This window comes from Kogia breviceps, chromosome 1 (genome assembly GCF_026419965.1).
Source record: "Kogia breviceps isolate mKogBre1 chromosome 1, mKogBre1 haplotype 1, whole genome shotgun sequence".
In the NCBI taxonomy this organism is placed as follows: Eukaryota; Metazoa; Chordata; class Mammalia; order Artiodactyla; family Physeteridae; genus Kogia; species Kogia breviceps.
The window spans coordinates 193855482-193883104 of record NC_081310.1 but is presented as its reverse complement, the minus strand read 5'-3'; the positions used below and the strand labels follow the sequence as shown (position 1 = coordinate 193883104).

At 47.0% G+C, this 27623-nt stretch overlaps 1 protein-coding gene across 3 annotated transcripts in view; it reads right to left on the bottom strand.

The window, feature by feature from the left end:
* Positions 1-21470, bottom strand: part of MTOR (mechanistic target of rapamycin kinase) — a 121551-nt gene extending 100081 nt beyond the window's left edge. The window contains exons 1-13 of one of the 3 annotated variants that reach the window (XM_067017523.1): positions 21366-21470; positions 19210-19499; positions 18147-18255; positions 17212-17444; positions 15749-15949; positions 14886-15020; positions 11032-11307; positions 10839-10947; positions 7579-7765; positions 6519-6647; positions 5401-5645; positions 3751-3966; positions 2883-3088 (exon numbers count right to left, since the gene is read on the bottom strand). In XM_067017523.1, coding sequence (XP_066873624.1) covers positions 2883-3088; positions 3751-3966; positions 5401-5645; positions 6519-6647; positions 7579-7765; positions 10839-10947; positions 11032-11307; positions 14886-15020; positions 15749-15949; positions 17212-17444; positions 18147-18255; positions 19210-19371 — 2208 coding nt within the window. In that variant the 5' untranslated portion in view covers positions 19372-19499; positions 21366-21470. The remainder of the gene's footprint in view (positions 1-2882; positions 3089-3750; positions 3967-5400; positions 5646-6518; positions 6648-7578; positions 7766-10838; positions 10948-11031; positions 11308-14885; positions 15021-15748; positions 15950-17211; positions 17445-18146; positions 18256-19209; positions 19500-21365) is intronic. The other 2 variants (XM_067017516.1, XM_059057697.2) reach the window with 2 other exon arrangements.
* Positions 21471-27623: the final 6153 nt, after the last annotated feature.

Sequence of the window (27623 nt, the reverse complement as noted above, 5' to 3'; positions counted from 1 at the left end):
CAGAGGAAATTCGAGAGGGACTGTGTGTTTGAAGTGAGAATGAGGCACGGAACTAGAGAAAGGAACCAGAATTCCACTGCGGATCAAGGAGCTGCTAGATACTCCACAAGCAAGGCCATCTCTGCAGCTCACAGAACAGTCCTGGACACAGCAGTGACCGGAGGAAAAACTGTTTGAAACCGGCCCTTCCTCCTACTGTCACAGTACTCCAAGGTCCCTCAGCCCTCTGCAAAGCATAGCTTTTAACAGTGTAGACAGTCATAGAAGACGGAGAAAACCAACAGGGCTCGATGCGAGCAGGGTTTTGCAAAAATTAAGAATGAAGGGGGGACCTTCCCTGGTGGCTCAGTGGTTAAGAATCCACCTGCCAATGCAGGGGACATGGGTTCGAGCCCTGGTCCGGGAAGATCCCACATACTGTGGAGCAACTAAGCCTGTGAGCAACAACTACTGAGCCTGCACTCTAGAGCCTGCGAGTCACCAACTACTGAGCCCACGTGCCACAACTACTGAAGCCCACGTGTCTAGAGTCAGCGCTCCGCAGCAAGAGAAGCCACCACAATGAGAAGCCCGCACACCGCAACGAAGAGTAGCCCCCACTCTCTGCAACTAGAGAAAACCCACGTGCAGCAACGAAGACCCAACGCAGCCAAAAAATAAAATAAATTTATTAACTGAAAAAAAAAAAAAAGAAGGAAGGGCTCTCTGCAAGAAAAATATCTGTACAGACAGCAAATCACTCAGAGTGCCTATAAATAATGACAATGGAATCAAAGACTAGTCAGAACAGCTGTGATGTGGAAAAAAATATTGATACTCAGTTGTGGTTTTGGGCACCTCTAGATAAACCCAAACAGTTAGGGACGATATCAATAGAATCCCCTTGGACCTTAATGAACAGAGATAACACGCTAAAAACACCAGCAAATCAGCACGTTATGCTCCTGGTGACACAGACATAAACAACTTATTATAGACAGACTTCTGGAGAGCTGAAGTTGCCAGAAGGAAACCTCTGCACAGTGGGAAAAGTGAGAAACAGAGCTCGTGTTAACTCAGCTACCCAAAGGAGTCATCTCCAATTTAATGTTAGGTTTTGTCTCACATTATTGATTTAATAATCCTGATTTCCTGGACCCCCCTGGCAGTGTGTTTTCACCTGGTCACAGCATACAGCAGTGAGAGGGGATGGAGAGGGAGACTAAGAAGAGAAGCGTAACTGCAAGAGATGGCTGTCCGTGGGGAAACGGGCACCAGTGAGGAGAGCACGACTCTGGGACAGCGCAGCGCCAGACCAAACAGCCCCCAATTTACTCCAGAGCCAAAGAGCGCCGCTGCGCCCTAATAACAATACCCAATGCCCACCTTGATGAGCAAGACACCAAGAAAAGGTCAAAGCACATTTAGCTAAGGTCCCTTACCAAGGCATGAAAATGCACAATTCAACCTGGGGAAGTCTGTATCAAAGTTTAAAAACAAGAAAAATTATTAAAAATTTTTTTCCCAAGCTGTACTTGTTTTATTCATTCCCTTTGCTAATAAAGTGTTTGTAGATTTGCTGCATTCTGTTAAAACAGAAAAGATAAAATAAGATAAAATTCTGGAGTTTCAAGGACTAAGTTCAGTACACAGTAAATTCATTTAATGGTGCTTCACATTTTCCAGTATCAGAAAAACGGATGGCCTGATAGCTTGCTATAAGCTTCCTGAGGACACAGAACGCAGCAGCATTTGGAACACAGAAGGTGCTCGAAACATCTGCTGTCTGAACGAACGTACTGATATTCTCATTAGGAGATGTTTCTCTATCAAGCCTATTTAGCATGGTTTGAGCTGGCAGGCTCAACAATGATTTCTTTTCCTTCCCCAAACTTTAGCTTTTTCAAAAAGACTTCAAAGGACAGGCACTAACGTGGGCCAGCAGTTAAGGATGAACCATTTTAGGCTAAAAACACAAGTGCCGTCGTAAGCATAACCTTTCAATTTGTTCACTGATGATATAACTCACAGTCACTTTAATTATGACGGACTGTGAATAAATGACATTTCTTTCGGGTAGAAGTTATATTAATAATTTTCTACGTTTAAGTTCTTTACACGTTATGAAAAGGGTTTATTTCAAAAAAACCACGGGGAGGATCATGAAGCAGAGGGTGTGGTGGGGACAGGATGGCGTCGGGGGACAGCAGACGACCGAGTGAGCCACCCTTAGACCCGGAAGAGGCGGGTGGAAATAGCCTGAGGCAGGGAGGACTGGACGCCGCATCGTTCACAAGGCAGCCGGAGAAATTACTCGGCCAGGTGAAGACAAGAACCGGAAGACAGGCTTCAGCAGGAAATGGAAATCCTACCAGCTCTGGCAGCAGTGCCCACCCGCACCTACCCGAGGCTCTAGCCCAAGCAGCTTAGCCTGGCATCTCACATTATTTAGGAACGAGAGCCAGGGACCACAGACCAGGGGCGAGGACGACGAGAAACAGTGCTGGAACCATTCCCGTGTCCGGCCTCCGCGCCTGGCCCGGCATCAGCAGGAGAAGCAGGAGTGCAAGGATTGAGAGGCGCTGGGCAGACTGACACCCTCTGCGGCAGAGGCAGTGAAGAGCGGCAAGAAGCGGACTCGCCGGTGACTTCCCAGGAGAAAGGAGGAGCCACGTGAGAGGTTAGCTTGCGAGTCACGCTGACAAGAGGCTCACGAGGTGACACGCACTGGAACCGCAATTACCAAGCCGGGAAAACACGTGGGCTCTTGGAGCCGAATGTGGCTTCTACCAGGCATCTCACTCTTTCTCTCCCTTCCTCCTCCTCAGCTCCCGTTACCCAAAGAGCACTCACGACGACCGTGCCCTCGCCACTGCCCCGAGGTGTGACCGTCACGTCCCTACCTGGATGAGCATCTTGCGCAGGAAGGGCATGACGAAGGCTGGGTTCATGCTGCTGAGCCGGCCCACGGTGCAGATGGCCAGCTCCCGGATCTCAAACACCTGGTCGTTCAGGGCCACGAACAGCGCCTGCAGATTCTCTGCCTGGGCCAGGTGTGCGTCAAAGCGCTCGTCCAGGGACGCCAAGACACAGTAGCGGATGTCGGGGTCTGCAAGAGCAATTGAGCCTTTCAGTGCCTCTTCACTCGTCTCCTCCCTCCAGTCCTTTCCCAGTTTCTGCTTCCACTGCCCAGCAGCCTAGGGAGAGGATTCCAGATACCCTTCTCTCACCAAACCTGTCATTTTTTTCTCTACTCACAGGAGCAAAGATAATAGAATTTTTTTAAAAAATTAACATTAATTTATTTATTTTTGGCTGTGTTGGGTCTTCGTTGCTGCGTGTGGGCTCTCTCCAGTTTTGGTGAGTGGTGGCTTCTCTTGTTGCAAAGCATGGGCTCTAGGCTCGTGGGCCTCAGTAGCTGTGGCACACGGGCTCAGCAGCTGTGGCTCACAGGCTCTAGAGAGCAGGCTCAGCAGCTGTGGTGCACGGGCCAGCTGCTCCATGGCATGTGATATCCTCCCGGACCAGAGATCGAACCCGTGTCCCCTGCATTGGCAGGCGGATTCTTAACCACTGCGCCACCGGGGAAGTCCAAGATAATAGAATTTAAGGCCGATTATCTTAGAGCAATAAGCTGGCGTAGCCAAGCCTAAGGTTTTGCCAGAGAAAATGCTGGACATCAGCTTGTTGAGGCCATGAAAGGAAACCGGCTACTTCCACCTGCCCCAGGCACCTACAACTTCCCTAGACTGCCTCCATCTCAAACTTTACCAGGATCTGTTATCCCAACCACGAGCAGCTTGCTGAGCACATCCGCCACCACTTGCACTGCGGTCTGGCTAACCACGTGAGCGTGGCCGCTGATGAGGTGGACAGAGGGCGTGAGCAGACGGGAGCAGGTGCGGGCGGCTTCCATGCGGATCTCCTTGTGCTCGCTGTTCAGGAAGTGATCCGCACAGTGGCGGACAAACTGGGTCAGAGAGTGGCCTGGATACAAAGGCAGAGAGAAGACAGAATAAACAGGTCTGCAACTGGCTAGCTGCATTTTCCATTCCATGGCTACTAATTTAATTTTCAACAAGATACTGACCAGCAAGATATTGACCTGGAACTCTTCTCTTAAAAAAGTAACAACAACAAAAAAAGTAACATGATCTTCCAATGAGCAAAAAGGCAGAAGGGAGGCGGAAAAGGAGCTGGGAGACATAAAAAAGGCATTTCCTCCCTGCCTCCATCCCAATCCGTTATTTCCTTCAAAAAGTGAATTATTTTCTTTTATTCGGACCCAGCCCCTTATATTCTCAGACAGTAAAACAATTTTTGATCAAATTTACCTCGTCTATTTTAGTTCCCAGATTTAAATACCAAAAAGAGAGTTTGATATAGGCTGGGTTTAAACATAGCTTTCTATTCCTTAGAAATAGACTGGGAGGAGATATGGGGGTATATGTATACATATAGCTGATTCACTTCGTTATACAGCAGAAACTAACACACCATTGTAAAGCAATTATACTCCAATAAAGATGTTAAAAAAAATAAAGAAAAGAAATAGATTATCCTGGGTGTTAATCAGTGTAAATGGAGGAACTGCAACAGGGAAACTACCGGTGCTGTAAGTATTCAGACCGCATGTATACGCTTTTTGTACTTGTTTGTTTCCCGGTAGCCTTGACCAATACCACCTACACAATCTTAAATTTCAGAAGTGTCCATTTTTCTCTCCCGAAACGCATCTCCCTAAGGCATTAATGTGGGTTTATCTGTAGCTTAGAATTCCAAACTGAACTACACAGTACAGCAGTCTTGGAAATCACACCGCCATTGGAATGAAAATACCCCCAAGCCCTGCTTATACATTTTAAAGAATTCAATACCATCTCAGCCAAAGGGAGGTGACAAGGTGAGGGGGATCCATCTCTGCAGCATTAGTTCTTTGGATCAATGCATACTTTTCCTCAACACCATCTGCCCCCACCCCCTTTTCCTTTGTCTTTGTGTGGGACAAAGACACAAACAGTAGGAGTTAACAATATGCGGAAAAACTATGAAAGTATGAGCTGCTGTAGAATCAGCCGCCCTGTCTCCAGGCCCCCTAGCAAGATCCAGGAACTCTAGGCGCCCTCATTCGTTTCTCGAGGTTCCCAGTGTCGCTGACTATCTTGGCAAGAGACACCGCAGTTTCTTGGTTTGTAAAAAAAAGTTTTTAAATTTAATTTTATTTATTTTTTTACACAGCAGGTTCTTATTAGTCATCTATTTTGTACACATCAGTGTGTACATGTCAATCCCAATCTCCCAGTTCATCCCCCCGCCCCCCCCGCCACTTTCCCCCCTTGGTGTCCATACGTTTGTTCTCTACTTCTGTGTCTCTATTTCTGCCCTGCAAACCGGTTCATCTGTACCGTCGCAATTTCTTACCTTCAAACTCAAAACTGCCAAGAGTTCGGAGGGCAAGGGTAATGCTGCCCACATCGCTGGCCTCAGGGAGGGTCGTGAGGCCAGGGGAAGCCAGCTGATGGGCCAGACCCTTGGGCATGCCTGGGTGCCGGAGGGGTTTGTGCATAAGGACCAGGGACAGCATCTTCAGGAGTCCATCTTGGATGTCCTTTTTCAGCTGTGGAATCTGACGGCTCAGGTCGTAGAGCACAGCTGTGAGGGCAGGGCTGAGGGAAAGGAAACCAGTCACATAGGGGGCTGGATATATGACATTTGGTCTGTTCTTGGGAAGAAACAGCCCTTCTTGTCCAGCAAGGGGATCGGGCCCCACCCCTGCTTAGTCTTTAAAGCAGAAAGGATACACTGCAATAGAATATATATCTTAAACTCTCTTGGCCTGATCCCGTATTTCAAAACAATCTATGATTTTGTGGGTTTTGCCTTGAGAGAACTTGTTTACTGTAATTCAGTCACTATGGAAAACCAAGTCTCAATAAACAATCTGGGAAGCAGACTGAGAGCATCGTCCTTATTTTATAGATGAAGAGAACAAAAGTGTAAGGAGCTTAAGCAATTTGCTATCATAATATAAACGATAGCTGCAAACATTAACGGAGCACCTTTTTTTTTTTTTTTTTTTTGGCCACACCACACGGCTTGTGGGATCTCAGTTCCCCAACCAGGGACTGAATCAAACCAGGGTCCGGGCAGTGAAGAGCGCTGAGTCCTAACTACCGGACCGCCAAGAAATTCCCAGTGGTGCATTTCTTATACACACTGCACTGTATTAAGAGTGGCTATTTCATGAACTCTTTCACTTAATCCCCACGACAAACCTAGACCATAGGAATTGCTACTGTACCCACTTTTCAGCCTAGAAAGCTGAGGCTCAGCGAAGTGAAATAATTTACTTACGATCACCCAGCTAGACAGCGATGAAACCTGGATTTGAAACTAGCCTATGAGTTTAGTGTGAGCAATCCTACCTATCCAATTTAACGTGTAAATAGCCATGCCTCACTCTTTCAACGCAGACCCAGGACTGTGGTTCAAGCCTCATACTACCCGAGCCGGGGACAGCTCAGGTTCCCGACACCCACCTCAGTCCCACCGCCAGCATGGGCTCCAGCAGCTCCTTGATGTCCTGCTGGATGCCCGGCCCCATCGCTCGGGCCAGCATACTGATGCAGGTGAACACTGTGGCATCCACCTGCATTGCCTTCTGTCGCCTGCAGAGAACCGAAGAGTGGCTAGTTTTAGACACAACGGCATTTTGTGATACCCTACCTCAAAATTACCCGGGGGCAAGGAGGGCGGGTTCCCCAGGCGGGGCCCCCCCACGTGGGTGTGCAGGTCGCCCACTGAACGGTCTAGGGGCCCGTCACACTGCAGCCACTGCAGACTTGTATATTTAAAACAAATGGCCAGCAGATGGCAGCAGAGTCTCTTGAGGAAGGGGCCCCACTCAGACTCCACACGGCTTAGCGTGGTGCTGGCCAAGGTCCCTATTCAGGAAGCAAAGTGAACAACGTGCACATCAGGGACCACGAGTGCAGGGCAGAGCCAGCGTAGGAGAAGAAATTCTTCTCCCTATGAGGAGAACGCTGGGCTTGAAGCGGGTGAGGCCTATTAATTCACCAGCGCAATCCTCGCTACTAACACGGGGAACTAGGAAGACACAGTTCTAACTAACGCTGACCCCCTAAGCCTCACCACCTTGCAGGGTGCTGACGGTCTTTCTCATATTTTATTCACTGGGACGTTTCAAGAGGTAGGATAATGTATCCAACTTCAATGATAAAGAAAAAGGTGACCGTTAGGTCCCCTCAGTTCCAGTCTAGGAACCCTCGCTTTAGCTGTTATCAAAATCAGACCTTTGAAAGCCAGAGAAAAGAATAAAACTAGGAGATTCCCAGTAAATAATATTGAGAACAGCACTGGTATCTGACATGTTCACAGGTATTCAACCTCCCCAGATATTTACATCCACGTCACTTCATTTGGGAGAGGCTGGACCTCAACTGAGGAAGGGCTATTCATTATACGATTTGCTGGTTAATGACGCAGAGAACAGGCTTCAGCTCCATGGAAACTGGGATGGAGCATCCCCCCTCTCCAACCAAATGGGGTGGAAGGTGAAATCATAATAGAGATGCTTACTTATGGGCAAAGTCCTTAGGAGGCAGGGCTGCTCGGATGATGTCCAGCACACGAGGTAAATAGACCTTAAACTCAGACCTCACAGCCACAGAAAGTAGCCCCAGGGCTTGGAAGGCTGCTGTCCGTTCCTTCTCCTTCTTGACACAGCTTAGGACATGGTTCATGGTATCTTGGAGGTACTGGGTATCTGAGCACAGAAACGACAAAGTGTATATGGCTCAAGGTGAGGGGTGGTCTACATATGAAAGGTCAAAGTTCCTATAAAACACTTAAATTTAAGAATAAATTAAGAAAGCCTGTTGGAAAGATATTAAGAAGAATTTAGAGAATGCACTAACCAAACTCTTTGCTTGATAATCACTCCTCTGATACAGCTTTTAGAAATATTAGAAATATAAGCTGTTTTTCCTTTAATTAAAAAAAAAAACCCCAAATTTAAAAGTGTCTCCAAAACAATATTGCATTAATTATCCCCATTAGCATTATATTTTGAGGGAAAGATTACATGCTTTTGTTTAAGAAATACATGTTAAACCTTGGTTAAAAACAAAGAGAGGATCATCTAAGCTATTTTATATTATCCGGAAATTTAAAGTAATATTGAAAACTGTTTGTAATAACCAGACTATTCCATTCTGCTTAGGCCTAGAAATCACTTTGCTATCACCTAGAGACTTCTGTTAGAGTTATATTTAATAGAACAAGATTTAGTCCGCAATTTGGAAAGCCACATATGTGTTTTCATTAAGTTTACATAAGCCAGTGTGCATGGGTAGGCGATTCTTGGGCCGTTTAAGCTAAAGTGCTACGACTCCTCAGAAGGCTGGTATTTCCTGCCTCTTGCCCCTCTTCCATTTCTTCTCTTCCATCTTTCTGGCCTCAAGTCCGTGCATCAGCAGCACATACAAGCAAGACCACGCATCCAGTAGAAAGAGAGGGGTGTTCAAGGCCACCAGGACAACATTTAGGAGGCAGTGAACTAGACTCCCAAACAGCACACATACATCACTGCATTTATGCCATCGAGAAATGTCTTCTCTCACAGCTCATGGTCAAATGCGTCAAACTGAAAAACAGTCAGAGACCAAGGTGATACAACTCTCAAATCAGAGTGCACCAACGAGAAAAATGGGACCTTTGCAGAGCAGGACAGCGTTTTGGCAGGAAATGAGCTTAAATCAAGAAGGTAATTTCCTTTTCCAGACTTAGCACCCCAAGAGATTAGGAATCCGACATTGCTAGAGATTCCAGCCCAATCCTAGGGAGTATTTTTGATATTTCCAAAGCTTGCATCATCAGGAGGTGCAAGCAGTGACTTCCAAACTGCAAGCTTTAAAAAAGTGGCACTTTAGGGGCTTCCCTGGTGGCTCAGTGGTTAAGAGTCCGCCTGCCAATGCAGGGGACACGGGTTCGAGCCCTGGTCTGGGAGGATCCCACATGCCGCAGAGCAGCTAAGCCTGTGTGCCACAACTACTGAGCCCGCATGCCTAGAGTCCATGCTCTGCAACGAGAGAGGCCACCGCAATGAGAGGCCCGCGCACCGCAGCGAAGAGTAGGCCCCACTCGCCACAACTAGATAAAGCCCGTGTGCAGCAAGGAAGACGCAATGCAGCCAAAAATAAATAAATTAAATAAATAAATTTTTTTTTTAAAGTGGCGCTTTCCCAATGAGACTGTACTTATGGAGGCTGCCCAGACTGAATTTCCAGAATATATTTTAGTATATTATTTAATAAAACAACAAAAACTCACATCAAAAGAACAAACCTAGGGGCCCCTCTGAGCCTTTGTATCCTGCTGCTAGGCCGTCTTTTGAACTTATAAGGTAACCAACCGCTTCTATAACATGCCAGGCTTTGATCAAATTTGGCCTAGTTATTATTCTCTTTTGAGCCACAGACTTTCAAACCAAGATCATTTAAAGCTCTACTGAACAGGGGCATGTGTGTTCATTAAAAAAGAGAAAAGCTGTTGGGTACCAGGTGAGAAGAATGGAAAACTGAAAAAATACGGGTGGTTCTCATTATATCCTTTCTCTCTGGTTCAGTGATTTTATGTGGCTAACTGTCTCATCCTCGCTTAACACCTATTCTCACACCCAGCACATTTAACACCTCACCGGCTGTATTTCTCTGCTTTCGTCTGAGCTGGGCGGTGTGAAATGAGTCTGTGCTAGGGAACGGCATCTGCTGAGGGTCAGGCCGGCCTTTCATTTCCCATCCTGCCTCTCGCTGGGTCCTGGACGCTCATTAAGCATAATGCATCATAGTGAAGAGGAAAGAGATACAGGACCGGGGTCTCTACACTCAGCAAGGAGGGAGGTGAGACAAGGATACTAAGTATGAACAGGCAACTGGAGTATTATTATAATTTTTACCTTTATCTTGTTTCTAAAATGGCTTTGAAATAGCTAGGGGAATCAGCAGCAATAATGGTGTCTATTTCTTGGAGCTTACTCTGCGTCAGGCACTTAGAAAGGTGCCTAGACATTAAAGCAGCTCATCTCGTGAGGCAAGGACTGACATTCTAATTTGACCAGTCAGGAAGTGGAGGCCCAGGAAGGTCCAACAACCTGCCCCAAACCTCCCAGTTAAGAGCAGAGGCAAGACTCACCCCAGGCCTGATGACGCCAAAGCCTCTCCACAGCTGGGGGTTGTGACGGAAGAGGAGAAGCACGTTTCTAGCTAGAGTGACCCCGCAAGGCCTCAGGGAGGAGCCAGTGTCTGAGCGGGGCCGGCTTCAGGAGCCAGGAATTCACACAGTGGGAACAGGGCAAGAGTTCAGGAATTTGGGAACCCAGTCTATTACCCGTGAAACCAGCCTCCGAAGCATCCAGTCCTTCCTCCCTGTGAGGGGGTGGCAGCCCGGCGCCCACCTCAGGAGCAGACACAGGACTGTCCCCGGATCCTCCCTGCCCCACAGACTGGATGCTGCGCACCGCTGAAACCGACACCGCCTTCCTGTGGTCTCTCCGAAGGCCACTCATGAATGTGTTGCCTTCCACACACGAGAACTTGCCTGGCTCTGGAAGTGCCTCTCTGCCTGCACATTCGCACTGTTCCTGTGTCTGCTGCCTCAGACATTTACAGAAAACCTGAACTAGATGCCACTGAAGCTGGAGAGAGGCAAGAGACCAGAGACTAGCCCCTCAGCAGGCACTGCTTCAAATGAGAAGCAGACATAACTTTCTGGCATCTCATCTTCTCTGTTTAATTACCCTTGAACGGGTAATGACATGACACGTCCACGGACATCCTCACCTGTGAAGGCAGAAGGTCGGAAGGCAGCCAAGCGGGGCAACAAATTCAGGATTGTCATTTGGATCAGCGAGTTCTTGCTATTCCTGCACTTCAGCACCCACTGGCACACCTGAGACGGGAAGGACACAGGGTTGGCAGAGGAAAGCGAGGCGTGGAGCTTGGGAGAAGAGGGAGCGGACCTCCTGCCACTGACCTGATCAAATTTCTCCTCCATCAAGTCTCTGCAGCAGCGACTCTCCACCAGGGTGGACTTCGCTGGGCTGGCGGAAGCCCCGAAGCCCATGAGGCCTTGGTGAGAGCTGTACCCCAGCAGTCCCACCAAGGCGTTTGACTGCTGGGGCTGCATGGCCTGGAAACTGGTGAAGGGGGTGATGTGACGAGGTTTCGTTCCGAAGCCCATGAGATCCTTGCAGTACTTGTCATGTACCAACTGCTGCTGTGTGATTTCTTCCATTTCTTCTCTCAGGCGCTATGTACATGGGGGGAAAGTCACCTTTACTTACAAGTGGCATGTGCCTAGGCACCCGGGAGCCTGCCGACAACAGGAGCCCAACCCTGAAATGCAACTCTTCCCACAGTGGGCGGCGGCCACTCTTCAGCTCTAGGATTCGATTTCCCCAGAACCTTGCAGGGGGCCTGAATCTGTTCTAATTTAGGCACAAGAGCACCACCTACTGAACAACGAAGAAGCAGCAGGGGTCTGGCCCCCAAGAAGCCGCTCCCCCACCCTTGGTTTGGGAAAGCTGACTTGCGGATGGCTGTGACAACAGACCTAGGCTCTAGCAAAGGAGGCTCCTGCGAGGGTGAGGGGCAGCCCCAAGCCAGCATCCTGCCAAGCACGTTCTGCTCTCCCTCTTCTCACCGGAAACCCAGGTAGAGACAACTCAGGCAAGTTAACTTTCTCAGAGTCCTAGGAATTCCACACGAGGCATGGAGTACACTGACTGGCTGAGAACCCCCATCTCTGACCTAGTCAAAGGGCTGCTGAATAACTCACTCTCCAGCTTTCCAAATTGAGAAAGATATAAACCAGTTAATTTCCAAACTTCTAAACTCTTTCCACGGATATTTTCATTTTTCAGAAATTCTTATCCACTATTCTTGTCAAGGTCACCAGTACTCTTAGGCTGCTAAATCGAATGGTCTGCAGCATCTGACTTGTCTGCAGTATCTCATCCAACTTAGTGTTCCCTCCTCCTCGAAACCCTTTCTTCCCTTGGCTCCTTGGACGCTGAGCTTTGCTGGCACCCCGCCCCCACCCCTGCCGCTGCTCCTTCTTGGTCTCCCTTGCTTCTTCCTCATTTCCCGACCTCAGGTTCTCAGCCCCCATCTCTCCTCCAACTATCCTAGTTCCCTGGGGGTCCTCATCCAGTCTCACGACTGGAAATAACATCTGTATGCCAATGACCTCCCCAGTCTGTCTCTCTTGATCAGATCTCTCTCCAAAGCTACTCAATAACTCCGCTCAGACACCCAACACGCATCTTAAACTTAACACGTTCGAAAGCAAACTCCTGACCTTCTACCCCAGACCTGTTCCTCCCATCTCACAAGATGGCAACGCTGCCCTTCTAGTTGCTCAGGCCCCAAACCTTGACCCTTCTTTCTCTCCTATCGACCTCCGAATCCCCAATTCAGAATCCAGCCCCTCCTTGTGCCCCGACAGCTCCCGCCACTGCTGAGATGCTGCAGTTCCCCCCTGACTAGACTCCTGGCCTAGCCCTGGCCCCTCCCGCAATCCCCAGCACAGTCTGTACAGGGGCATCTGAGACCCCAGGTGACGGGCCCCCTCCCTGCCCCAGGTACTCCCCCAACCCCATCTCCCAGCTCCTCTCACTCAGCTCAGTCACAACGGCAACCTCGCTCCCTTCATAAAGCAGCACGCTCCTGACACGGGGCCTCACGCTTCCAGGCCCAGCGGTCTGGAAGAAAGCTCATCCCCAGATGTTTGTATGGCTTTTTTCTTACCTCCTTCATGGCTGTGCTCAAACATCATCTTATTTTAAAATGTAATCCCTGATCCATGCTAGCATCCCCTATTCCTTTTCCCTGCCCTACTTTTCTCCACAGCATTTATCACCATATGCTACACTATGTATTTTTACTTATTTGTGTATTGTCTGCCTCCCCTTGCTAGAATGTACTGTTTTATTCAAGGCTGCCTTATTCTTTTAGCTCTTAGGACACGGTAGCTGGCCCATAGTAGGTGCTCAATTAGTATTTGTTGAATGAATGAAAAAGTTATGAAATTATGACACCTTACATTTGGATAGTTCTTTATAATTTACAAGGCACCATCACAAGTACTATTTCATTTAAACCTATCAGTTAGGTGATATTGCCCTGTTTTACTGGAAGAAAACAAAGATCCCAGAGCTGTGTGGGGTACAGTGGAAAGTACCACATTATACTTGGGTGGGGAAAACTCTGAGGGTGACCATTTATGAAATGCCCACTAGGTATCAGGTGTTGTGCTAAGCACCTCACAAATATTTAGAAACCTGACAGGAGCCCAATGAGGTGGATAAGATCCCCACTAAAATTGAGGAAAATAAGGAGGGAAAGTAATTTACGCAAGTCACACAGTATAGAGAGGAGCGGGGAGCCAAAGCCGGACTCGCTGTGCTTCTACACATACTGCAGCACACGCTGCTCCCACATCTAGGGCACAGCCATCACCAAATGATCGCTGGGTCTACGAAAGCAGGAAGCCCTGGGGTGAAAGTCCACACCAACCAGCTCCCCACAGGAAGACTCACAGGTGGGGTTCTACCTCCCAGATATACCCTGAATCTGGTGTTAGTGGATTGACTCTGAATCTACTTTTGTGTCTACACTGCCAGTGCCAGTCGAAGCCACCACCACTGCTCACCCAGGTGACTGCAATCGCCTCCTGGGGCGGCCGTGAGAACGGGACCTCCAGCTACAAGGAGTGTAACCAACCCAGGGCCCCAGCTGCTGCTCTGAAATCCACGGCCATGTCTGTGCCAAGGCCACACTTTCCACGAGCTGCTTCTAGCCGACGACAAACGCGGCAGGAAGGCTACGGCGGGCCTCCTCTTGACGGCCAGCTCTGGCCTGAGGACCCTGTGATGGCTCCGCACAGCAGACTAGGGTGCTTCCGTCCAACTTTTCTTCCCACTCTTGTTCTCTCAGGGTCAGATACGCACTGAGGCCTGACGGTTCTCCCAGCCTCTCTCAGCTCCCTCCCCGTTTTCTCTCAAAAGTTTATTTCCCTAATACAGTCCTTGCACTTTTTTTTTTTTTTTTTTTGCGGGCCTCTCACTGTTGTGGCCTCTCCCGTTGAGGAGCACAGGCTCGGGACGCGCAGGCCTAGAGGCCATGGCTCACGGGCTTAGTTGCTCCGCGGCATGTGGGACCTTCCCAGACCGGGGCACGGACCCGTGTCTCCTGCATCAGCAGGCGGATTCTCAACCACTGCGCCACCAGGGAAGCCCGTCCTTGCACTTTTAAACCCATCTTTGCAGCTGCTTCTTGAGCCAGCACACCTCCTAACTCACCTCCCTGCTTCCCTTCCTGCCTCTCCACAAGCTCTTCCCCACAAGTAGCCAATGACTGTGGATGACGTGATGGATGCCATCATGTCATCCTGTGGACACAGCCCTGTGAGGAGAACGGGAGCCAATAGGGGCCACGAGCTGTAAGGCCCCCGGTGCGGCCCCTCCCACCCTCCCCCTTGCTCCCGGTGCACCAGCCACACTTCCCTTCTCGCCTGAACTTATCCAACACTCTTCCACCTCAAAGTCTCTACCGGGAGCACCACCTCCTGCCCGCTGCCAGGCTGGCTCCTCCATGCCATGTCGTCTCAGCTCAAACGGCACCAACCTCAGGGAGGGAGTCACCCGCACACCCATTACCCACCACCCCATTTCCTCACAGAACTTGCTGCTACCTGAACTGTTCCTGTTTATTTGTCTATTGCCTGCTCCCCCCACAAAACGTCAGCTCTGAGCACAGGGATCTCGCCTCGTCTCGCTCCCAGAATGGCACGTGAGAAGACTGGACACCCTCAGATGCGCTTCTCACCTCTCCCTCCATGCTGCTGATGCGAACCAGCTCGTTGAGGATCAGTAGGGCTCCGTGTATCCGATCATCGCGATTCATGCCCTTCTCCTTGGCCAAGGTCTCGTCAAACCCTTTCTCTGCTTCCTCAAACGTGTGCTACAGAGAGATACAGAATGCCGAAATTACCCAACGTCCAGAGTTAGAAAGCAGCCCCACCCATCTATATGGGGGGTTCTGAGGTTACCATGCCTGCTAAGGGCCTTGTGCCAGTGTCACCAACAATCCTAACTCACTGAGCTCTCTCGTTTCATTTAGCTTCAACTCTCACAACAATACCATGAGGGAGATACCGCTACCACCCCTATTTAATAGAGAAAAAGCAAGAGGCTCAAAAAGGCTAAGTGACTTGTCCAAAGTCACAGAGCAGCCAAGACGAGAACCCAGGTCTCCAATCCCAGGTTCCCATGTTCAGGGCTCTTTTTGTAGGACACGGGTCCTTAGCAAGTTCACCTGGCAGTGGCAGTCAGCACCGGACTCGCGATACTAGAGGAGCGCTGGCATCTCTCCAGAGAGATGTTTCTATACTTAACATCTCTGAAAAAAGATGTCGTATAATTGTTGATTGAGAAGGCAGTGAGTTTAACTGGCACTACAGTCTCCCTCTTAGTGGTACATAAAACAATGGCGTGGCTATCGATAAATCTTTGCTTTCGTGAAAAACAATAAAACAACTACTGATTCATACTGAGCTTAAAAAAACCATGGGAGACCAAAGCAGACAGGATACTTGCTCTACGGCAAGGGGCCTGCTGCTGCCCTGTAGGCCCAGTGATTCCCTACGCAAATGTGCTTTGCTGGAGGCTGGGACGGAACCATCTCCTCACCCTGTACCACTGTGGCTTTTGCATCTCCTTCGGCTCCCGCTGGGTGGTGAGGATCAGACAGGCACGAAGAGCAGCAACAGCTCCCTCACGGATGGCCTGTTTGGGGTCCCACACGGCCACAAAAATATTGTCAAAGAAGGGCTGCACTTGCTGGAAGAAGAAGGTGGGGACGCTGATGGCCAGCTCACGAAGGACCAGGACCTGGGAGAAAAGGCACAGAGAACATTCATCTGGGTCAGAGTCTTGTTCTCTCAGGAACACTGCCTCCTGTCCTTCTAGAGCCTACGTATACTAGGAAAAGAGCACACCTGCCCACTCTCCTAGCTCAGAAATTCTGGAGACCTAGGAGGGAGAGTGAAATTGATCAAACATCTCAGGGTTCATTATCCTAGGGTGTTTAGAAGAAGAATGCTTGTAATGTTAGGACACGAGTTCTGAAAGGGCAGACGTGTTTAATGCTTTGTACACTGCTCTAATGATAGACTGCAATGTGTCCAAAATACAGCAGGCGTTCAATAAACATTGTATTGAATGAATGAATAATCCTGTTTAATATTTAATCTTGCTATTATTTTCATCTGATCCTGGAAAAACTGAAGGTTCGGAGGCTGCCCCAAGTTACAGAGTTCGGAAGTAGCGCCAGGGTCCACGTGTGGCCCTCTCACCCAGGCAGGCTCCCTCCCTGCGGTGCTGTCCCCAAAAGAGGGAACCGACTGGAAAGGATCCAACTGAAGCTTCTGATCCCATCACATTCACTCCTAGATTCTCTCTCTTAAGGACAGACTCTCCCCCATCTCACAGCCTGGGTTCCTAGCCCATCAAACCAGCCTCTTTCAGGGATGAGCCTCGACAGCAATGAGTATGTGCGTCTAGAAGAAGAGGATAAGAAGCCACCACCTCCTCAAATGAAGGACAGCCAATGGGAGAGAGGAAGTCTGGACTACGTACCGACCGATCAATACATGACTAAAAAATAAACTGCAAAGGCCTGGGAGACGGCAGGCCAACTCTCCGAGCACGGGGAGTGCGACCCTCCCCTGCTCCCCTCTTCAGCCCAGTACTCCCATTTTCCCACGGGATATGGAGGGACCCTGACAGAGGGATCCTGCAGATAGTGCGGTTGTCTGGGGCTTTGTAAGCCTCTTGGCTTGTGGCTTCTTCTCTTGCCTACGGCTGAGGGGGTGCCTTCTGCCTCAGAGGCATTTTTGATTCTGGAAAACTGGAGGTCAGGATAAGCACTGGCACATAGGGCTGCCTCTCAAGCAACACAACAGAACGTTAAGCCTCCTCTTCAGGTACGGAGCTCAGGGTGAAGAGAGAAAGGGATTCAGGACAGAACCGAAGGCCACCAAGAAGCCCAGTGCCTTCGCCTGGAGCGTCCCCTCTCATTCTCTGCCTTTCAGGGACCTGAGCACATCGCGTGAAGGACCCCGACATGGAGCCACCACTCGCCACGCACTCACAGCCGCATGTCTCCGGCCCTCGTTGCGGTCAGCACCCAGCCATTCCAAGGCTCGCTTCACCTCAAACTCCACATACTCAGCGGTGAAAGTGTCCCCTGCCATGGCGAGGCGACCGATGGCCTTGGATGCCATTTCCATGACAACTGGGTCACTGGAGGGGAGGAGGTTCCGAAGGTAGTTAGCAAATCTTCCGATTCGGGTGGCATTCCCACCTTCCACTCCTATGAGGCTGGCTGGAAAAGAGAGGAGAGCACAGGGTGAGGAAGGCCACATGCTGCCCAGGAAAGTATGTGCTGCCTTCACAGGAGAGCTAGCCAGTGACCCCTTCCTTTTACTTTAAGTACAGACTGAAATTTCCAGGCAGTAAAGATGCAAATAATTTTCATTTTAACCAACAGATTTCATATTTGTGCCAGAACTACTTATATAGAGCAAAAGAACCTCATTTTAGTGTACATAATTTGTTTTCCCAAGAAGAAAAGGAAAACAAACTGGGACTGAATAATAGTTCACAGGGTGGAAGACCAGTCCCTGGAGGTTGAAAATTACCTGACTTTCATTCACTGCACCCCAACTCTACTTTTCTATTTGTAAGCCCCACTATGCCAAACTTTGCTCTACAGAGAAACCAGAGCCTGCATTTTTGCAGTGGAAAGAAAGCAGGCTTCTAGTTTCAGTTCAGGCACACTGGCCCTAGAAAAGTCACTTAACAGTTCTGAGATTCTGTATCTGAAAAAACCTGCTTTGTCGACGACCCAGGACTACTGCTAGAATTAACAGCTGGATAAGTACACCGAAAGCCACAAGCCTCCTTAAAATTCATTAAACAAATGTGAACTAAGTGTCCAGTAAGAAGCAGACCCAGGGCGCAGCAGACACAAAGCTGAAGAGTCCTTTATGCCCAGTTCTCACATTACCAGAAACTCTGTCCTTACCTATGGCCAAGATGCCACCTTTCCTCTCATTGGCATCTGAGCTGGAAACCAGTTCAAAAATGTGATGGTTCAGCTGATCATAGAAGCGAGTAGACTCTTCTTGACTCATCTACAAAAGAAGATGTCCTCAGAACAGTTTCTAATGTCTCCCTGGTGGTGGGGTGGCTTCCAAAGACTAGGACCTGAGAGGCAGCCAGGAGGTACAGTTCCAGCCAAAGATGACATGGCTACTGCCTATTTCTATAGTTTTAAACTGAAGAGCAATTCATTGGTGTATTTAACAAACACTTATCGAGTATCTACTCCTCTGCAGGCCACGTCCCGTTCCAGATTCTACCTAGTACCAAGGGTATAAGAATAAACAAGACATTGTCCCTGACCTCAAGTCTGGTCTCTATTTAGAAAGCCCCAGGACTTCCCTGGTGGCACAGTGGTTAAGAATCCGCCTGCCAATGCAGGGGACACGGGTTCCAGGCCTGGTCCGGGAAGATCCCACATGCTGCAGAGCAACTAAGCCCATGTGTCACAACTACTGAGCCTGCGTGCCTAGAGCCCGAGCTCCGCAACAAGAGAAGCCACGGCAATGAGCCCCTGAGCTGCAGGGTCAGGAAGCCCCTGCACCACAGGAAGAGCAGCCCCTGCTCAATGCAACTAGAGAAAGCCCGCACACAGCAATGAAGACACAACACAGCCAAAAATAAAAATAAATAAATAAAAATTAAGGGCAAAAAAGCCAGCAAAGCCCCAAGCAAGCAACTCGTCAAACACATCCAACCACTGTTATCAGGCAGAAAGAGTGGAAGGTCTGGAATGTGGCATGAAAAAGACAAAAATTAAAAGCAGCAGCGACTCCTAAAATATCACAACACAGGAAATGCCACAGAAATGTGTAACTGCAAAGGAACCTGCCCATTCTACAGACATGAGAAATCGGTGCCTTTCTAAAATGGAATCTCTGCACTTTCCGAATCCTCACTTAGCTGTCAAGAGGCATCTAAACCAGGGATGTATATGTAACCCCAACACTCCACGATGAACGGCCCCGAACCACAGCAATCCCAACCTCTCGGAGCTCCATGGTGACATAGTGCTGGAGCTCCTTGGCGGCTTTGGCCCTGGTCTCCTCATTCCGGCTCTTCAGGCCGCTGGCAAACTGCTGCAGGACGCTCACATTGCTGGATGCGGTGGTAGCTGTGGCAGCGGCGGCAGGGCCGGTTCCAAGCATCTTGCCCTGAGGTTCTTCGGAGAGAAGCTTCCTTTAAAATTCTGAATAACAAACCATGGCGGTGAACTCATTTATGGCCCCAGCTCCTCAACACAGATCTTCACCCTATCCACGTCAGGCTGGGGATCCTAAAAAGGTTGGGACACCTCACTGAAAAACATGCAGACAGCCTCGATTCATTCAACAATGACTGATGTTTAAAAGAGGCAACATAGGAGAGAGGGTCAAATTATGGGCTGTGCTGCCAGAGTACCTGGGTGTGAATCCAGTCCAAAATTATATTATTTGAGGAAAGATACTTAAAATGTCTTAGTTTCCTAAACTGTAATAAAAGGATAACAGTACCTAACTCATAGGATTGATGTGAGGATTAAATGAGTTAACACACTAAACAGTTAAACAGTTAAAAAGTGCTTAAAATAGTGCCAGGCACACAGTGAGTTCTTAATAGTTGTTAGCTATGATTATCATTATGACTACTATGTATGTGGCACAGAGTCAGGTACTAGAGGTGGGGAGGTAGAGAGAAAATAAAGCATGCCTAAGACTGTCCTTTTCCTCCAGGAGTTCAATTTAAAGAGGGAAATTGATTATTATTCTGTAGCAGCACTGCCCAATAGAAATACAAGCCACAAATGTAAAATAACTTTAAATTTCCTTGCAGCCATATTGAAAAAGTAAAAAGAAACAGGCAAAATTAATACATTTTATTTAATCCAATACATCCCAAATATCATTTCAACATGTTATCAATATAAAAATTATTGATATATTTTTCTCTTCTCTTTTTTGTACTGAGTCTCCAAAATCTAGTGTACATTTTACACTTAGGTTATGTAATCTCAACTTGGACCAATCACATTTCAGGTGCTCTAAGCCACATGTGGCTGATGGTTATTGTATAGGACAGCGTAGTTCTACAGAACATTAGGACTTGGAATGTGCTCTAAAAGAGAATGATTCGTTCCTGAGATCACTCATTCATTCCTCAGTTATGCCCTGTCCCTTCCCTCAATACGCTTACAGTCTGGGGGAAATACAAATTATCAGGCGACCACAATAAAGTGGCCATGAGAGCGCTCTGGCAGACTGCTATATGGCAGTAACATATGCACCTTTCCTAGGTATCTCCAGATTTTATTAGAAAATCAAATTTTCAAAATTTCTTATTTTTCAAAGAATTTGTGAAATGCAGAGAAAAAAAAAAAAAAAAAAAACAGGGAATAATTGGTTCTGAAAAGCTTTTAAATACTCCAGTGCCGAGAAGAGTGCAGACGGAAGTGTCAGCCTTCAGGGGAAAGGAAACCCAAGGACTCCAGATGAGAAAACCACAGTGTGTGCGCTTGTCTGTGGGAGGGAGGCTAGCAAGGAATTTCCAGTCTCAGGAAGGAACCAGCATATCTTTATAAGATCTAAGGCCCACAGGCCATCTGCTCCAGGGAGAATTCAATTAAAATACTATAAGTTAAAAATCCGAAGGGTCTTGGCGAGGGCTTACAGAAGTTAAAGTCAGGTGGCCGAAACTAGGGATGGGGGCGGGGGAAGCAGAGGATGAAACTCTGGGATGGAACCGAGCTCAGCTCCGGGGAATGGGTCCTTGAGAGGCCTCCACGGTAGAGCGCAAGGGGCTGACACTGACGTTGGTCCTCTTTGAGGACAATCTGTAGGGAGCTCTGAAGAAGGGGTGCCTGATGGGCAAGGAGACCCAAAGGCGCCCCAGCAATACAGGAGCTGATGGGCCGGCCTTCGTGGCGCCAGAGACGCACAGCAGGCTAAAAGGGTTCGGGGGTTTCCTGCGGGTCAGGGAGGAGGTGGGCGTTGCCTCGGGGGTGCGGGTCCAGGGCTCAGGCGGCGCCCAACTCCGTGGGGGCCAGTACTGAGGGGACCCCACGTCCCAAACGCACGACTTCCCGGGGTCCCCCCACGGACCAGGTTGACCGTGGGTCTGGAAATTCCGCCGCCTTGGAGGGGTCGGTGCCAGGTCCCAGACTCACCGCGCGGCTTCGGCCAAGGCCTCAGCTGCCGCCGCCAACGCCGGTACCACCGCTTCAGGGCCCCGACCCCACCACCCGCCTTCCTAGCTGTCCTCTAAGCCGGGCGGGAGGGAAGGCGGGCTTCCAGCCCTAAGGACCAATCGACGGGCGTAAGAAGAAGATGGACTGGAACACCGGCCAATAGTCATTAAGGAGAAGTGAGGCTTCGGGACCCGGCTTCTCAAGGGGGCGAGGACTGTTCAAATAGACAAACCCCGTGGCCAGTGGCAGGCGAAAGGAGGCTTAGGTCCACTCGGGAGAACCAATCGGTCGTGAGTTGACTTCAGGCACTTCCACGCACACATCCGGTGCGTCGCTACTATAATTCCCCTCTGCACCCGGGCTGTGGAAGTGCGCATTCCGCTGTCTGGGTGCCGTGGCATGGACCCACGAGGCGGTAAGCGGAGGTTCGCGACCCCGCCGGGTTTAATTTTTGAGATCGGAGTGTGAGCGATGCCAGCGCCTTGTAATTATTGGAGCAAAAGAAGTGGAATTTTAGGACTAGCGCTACTTGTGCATCCGTGATTTCTCTTTTGTGAAATGTAATACGCATTTGAAAGCGTTTTTAGTTAGATTTCCCCACTTTTCCAAAATTATCTACCTCACAAGATCATTCGCGAGAAACCGTAGGCAAGTTTTAGCTAAATTAAGCTGCTCGTAAAGAAATAATTTCAAAGTAGTATCATTTTAAAAACATCCTTTCGAAAATCAATAATAAAAATGGAATTTGACTACATCTTTTTTAAAAAAATCACGGTCTATTATAGTAAGCATTGAAAATTCCTAAATACCTCAATAGGAGTCCGATTAAATAAAATATAGTAATTTAGAACATTTAAGAAGAAAACCTCGGGCTTCCCTGGTGGCGCAGGGATTGAGAGACCGCCTGTCGATGCAGGGGACACGGGTTCGTGCCCCGGTCCGGGAAGATCCCACATGCCGCGGAGCGGCTGGGCCCGTGAGCCGTGGCCGCTGAGCCTGCGCGTCCGGAGCCTGTGCTCCGCAATGGGAGAGGCCACAACAGTGAGAGGCCCGCGTACCGCAAAAAAAAAAAAAAAAAAAAAAAAAGAAGAAAAATATAGTAATTTATATTAAGGAAAATGTAGGTAGCCATTAATAATCGTAATGTAGATGAATATTTGCTAAGAAGGATTCACAATTATACCATGTAAGTATAATATAACCTATTAAAATTTATGTTTCTTATGTGTCTATGTTCACATGGGGAAAATATACAACTAAGATGTAATGGAATTTGGGGAAGGCATATTTTTTCTTTACACATTACCATCATTTACTTTTTTACTTTAATTAAATAAAAAGTGTTTGTTGAAGAGGTGTAAGTTTCCAGAAGTACTAAATTACCAAATAAAAGAGGTTTGGTAATATTCTGTGGCTAAAAAACGCTTTGGCAGATTTAAGAGAAAAAGAAGTTGTGACAACTTTTTTTTTTTTGATGTGGACCATTTTTAAAGTCTTTAGTGAATTTGTTACAATATTGCTTCTGTTTTATGTTTTGGTTTTGTTTGGCCACAAGGCATGTGGGATCTTAGCTCCCTGAGGGGATCAAACCCACACCCCTTGCATTGGAGGGTGAAGCCTTAACCACTGGACTGCCAGGGAAGTCCCATGATTACTTCTTTAGGTTTAGAATCTTTACATTGATTCTTCTGTGAAATAATTGTTCCTCTGAATTTCACATTTTTCACTTGTTTTCAACATCTCTATATTTAGTCGTTAAACATTTTTGAATATGTAATACATTCACTATTCAAATCTCAAATCAAAAATTATGCTTATCATTATAAGTCTTGCTCCACCCCTGCCCCTTCACTACTTATTTTCTTAGTTCTTATGTATCCCTAGATTTTACATTTTTTACATTTCTATGTAAATAAAAGACAAATATAAATATATATTGTTATTTCCCTCTTTTGTTACGCCATATACAGTGTTCTGTATTTTTAAAAATTCTAGGGTACCTTGGTTTCCCTGGTGGCGCAGTGGTTAAGAATCCGCCTGCCAATGCAGGGAACATGGGTTCAAGCCCTGGTCTGGGAAAAACCCCACATGCCGCGGGGCAAACTAAGCCCGTGAGCCACAGCTACTGAGCCTGCGCTCTAGAGCCCGCGAGCCACAGCTACTGAATCCCACGTGCCTAGAGCCTGTGCTCCGCAGCAAGAGAAACCACCTCAATGAGAAGCCCGCGCTCGCGGCAACTAGAGGAAGCCCGCGTGCAGCAACGAAGACCCAATGCAGCCAAAAGAAATAAATTAAATAAATAAATTCATTTTTTAAAAAAATTATAGGGTATCTTAGAGATCTTTCTTAGTGTATAGAAGGCTCCCTTGTTCTTTTGTTATTCTTATAGCTGCATAATGTTCCAGCACATGGATATATCATAATTTATATTTCCATTTCTCTGTTGATGGACACATGTTATTTTCAAATTCATGCTATTACTAATGATGCTTCAATGAATGCCTTTGTAGATATATAATTTTATTCCCTGGCAGCTATACAAAATAGTACCAGAAATGCGGTTATAGGGTCAGAGGGCAAATGCATGTGTAATTCGATGGATATTGTCAAATTCATCTCTGTAAGGGAGGTATCAATTTTCATTTCCACCAGCAATGTATGAGGTTTTTGTCTCTCTAAGACGTGGTATGGCCCTGTTTTCTAATTAACAATCAAAGATGGCTTTATAGCAATAGTAATCAGTGCATTTATAGGTCTCTTTTCAGTTTACAAAGAGCTTTCTTGTCCACTATGTTAAAATAATAACTAATATTTATTGAGCACTTACAAGCAGGCGTTTTGGCGGACAGTATAGAGTAGTGGTTAAAAGCATCTTGGAGTCAAAACTAACCGAATCTGAAACTTAGCTCCAACATTTACTGACTATATGAGAAAGCACTTATGTACCTGTTTCCTTATTTATAAAACTAGAAGGATTATAATGTACCTACTTCGGTAGGCGGTATTGTGTGGGTTAAATGCTAATACATGTAAAGTACCCAAAACACTGTATGACACATATGAACAGTCAGTAAATGCTGTCACTGCTCTTCCTGAACATCTCTATGAATGAGGCAGTTCATATTGTTCCCACTTTGTATAGGAGTAATCTGATGTCCAGAGGAATTGGGTCGTACAATTGGTAAGTGGTAGAGCCAGGATTTGAATACATCTGCTTCTTCCTCTTGTCTGATTCGGCAGCATTGGGCAATCAGGTTTGGCCAGCATTGCAAGTATGTTCTGGGTGGTGGAGTTGTAAATGTTTAACAACCAGCTGGGAAGGGAGTGTGGCATGTATGTATGTACTGGGCTTCCTTCATGATGTGTGACCTGTGAGGTCAGAATGCTGTCTTGAAATTCTTAATGATTTTTGAACAAGAGGTCCTGCATTTTTATTTTGTACTGGGGACCAAAATCATGTAGTCAGTCCTGTGTCCATATATGTTATATGTGTATTATAACGTTCACTAATGCGAAGGATGTGTAGCACAAAACTTACAAATAATAATAAAATACACGATAATCTTTATTATAAATTCCATATAGCCGGTTGATTCTAACAGTATACTTTCTTTGATATTGTGTAACCTCCGTATGGCTGCATTGACCAATGAGTGTAGTTCCAACATGATTGTTGGTTGATATTATCTTTTTTTTTTTTTTTTTTTTTTTTTTTAATATGGGCTTCCCTGGTGGCACAGTGGTTAAGAATCCACCTGCCAATGCAAGGGACACGGGTTCAAGCTCTGATCTGGGAGGATCCCACATGCTGCGGAGCAACTAAGCCAGGGTGCCACAACTACTGAGCCTGCACCCTAGAGCCCGCGAGCCACAACAACTGAGCCCACGCGCCACAACTACTGAGCCTGCACTCTAGAGCCCATGCTCCAGAACAAGAGAAGCCACTGCAGTGAGAAGCCCGCACACCGCAATGAAGAGTGGCCCCTGCTCGCTGCAACTAGAGAGAGCCCACAGCAATGAAGACCCAAAGCAGCCAAAAATAAATAAACAAAATAAAATAAATATATATTTTAAAATATTTATTTAAGCTGTGCTGTGTTTTAGTTGCGGCTCGTGGGATCCTCGTTGTGGCATGCGGTATCTTTAGTTACAGCATGAGAACCCTTAGTTGCAGCATGCATGAAGGATCTAGTTCTCTGAACAGGGGTTAAACCTGGGTCCCCTGCATTGGGAGCGCGGAGTCTTACCCACTGGACCACCAGGGAAGTCCCAGTATTATCTTTTACGTTAAGGAGTAGGTGGAAAGTGAAACAATCGAGATATATTGAACTTCACTAGTTTGTCAATGACATGAATGGCTTCTTTGCTGAATTGGATAATATTCTAATACTGGAAGTATATTTCCTCAAATTTTTGCTGCTACGCAAAATGAAACAGCTACAGAGTTGCCACACTTAAAATTGAATCTGCATTATTAACTTTTCTCTGTCACTTTCTTAATTCCAGATGATGTACAAAACAATTATGAAGCATTTGCTGATTTGTGTGGTATGACACTCCCATCATGGCAGATTTCAAACCACCAGCGGATATCACTGAATGAACAGGTAGGAAGAGATAAGCAGCAACACATCATTATGTAGTATTTCCACAATGCAGATAAAATAGACATAAATAACCTGAAGAGCATAAATGGTGTAGTGAAGTGTAGTGAAATAATTGGGAATTAATGAGTTTTGAGTATTTGTTACCTTGCCTTTTCATATAATGGATCTACTTGTAAATTTGTATAATTTAATTTTTAATAATGGCTTTGCTTAATGACTGCTCACAAAATTCCTAAAAATTTAACAATTGGCTCTCTCCAGCCAGAACAAGCTACAGATATGGACCATAAGCTCCCAGAAGGCAGGAAATGGAGACACAAAGCTGGCCAACTGGTGGGTGGGGAGGAGGGCAGTTCTGTGTATGAATAAGTAAATAAATTAGAAGAAAGATAAAAAGGCAGTCAGGGTGCTTCCCTGGTGGCGCAGTGGTTGAGAGTCCGCCTGCCGATGCAGGGGACAAGGGTTCGTGCCCCGGTCCGGGAAGATCCCACATGCAGCGGAGCAGCTGGGCCCGTGAGCCATGGCCGCTGAGCCTGCGCGTCCGGAGCCTGTGCTCCGCAACGGGAGAGGCCACAACAGTGAGAAGACCAAGTACCGCAAAAAAAAAAAAAAAAAAAAAAAAAAAAAGGCAGTCAGGGCAGTATATGGAATATGCATAATAAAAAGTGGGAATTATTGCTGTTGTGATTATTAGCAGAGCTAATAATTTCTTTTTTTTAATTTTAGTGTTTTTAAATTGAGCTATAGTTGATTTACAATATTATGTTAGTTTCAGGTGTATAGCAAAGTGATTCAGATACATATGTATATATTCTTTTTCAGATTCTTTTCCATTATAGGTTATTACAAGATATTTAATATAGTTCCCTGTGCTGTACAGTAAATCCTTGTTTATCTATTTTATATATAGTAGTGTGTATCTTTTAATCCCATACTCCCAATTTACCCCTCCCCCCCTTTCTCCTTGGTAACCATAAATTTGTTCTCTGTTTCTGTGAGTCTGTTTCTGTTTTATAAAAAAGTTCATTTGTATTATTTTTAAGATTCCCCATATGTGATATCATATAATATTTGTCTTTCTCTGTCTGACTTCACTTCGTATGATAATCTCTAGATCCATCCATGTTGCTGCAAATGGCAATATTTCATTCTTTTTATGGCTGAGTAATATTCCATTATATATATATATATCTTTACCCATTCATCTGTTGATGGACCTTTAGATTGCTTCAATGTCTTGGCTAAGCTAATAATTTCCTAGACATCGTCATTTCCCATTTCAGAGCTTCGGTTTTCCCATTTGGAAAGGAAGTTTAATTACACCTTTCTTACCACCCTCAACGTGCTCCCTGATTTTTATCCGTTTTATTCATTTATTGCTGCTGCGTGCAATAGTAGGTGTTCAGTAAATCTTGTTGCACACAGTAGGCGCTCAATAATAATAAATAAATAAATAATAATAAATGCGCGTTGAATGAAAAAAACTGAATGAGACCTATTTCCCTTAGTGAAGGCTCTTGGTAAGTCGTAAAGCGACACGCATTCGTGGCCCTTCTTGAGATACTAACTGAGGCTGTTTCCAGCAAGTCCGGGAGCAATTGCCGCCCGCGGACTGCTGGGTCGCTGCCCT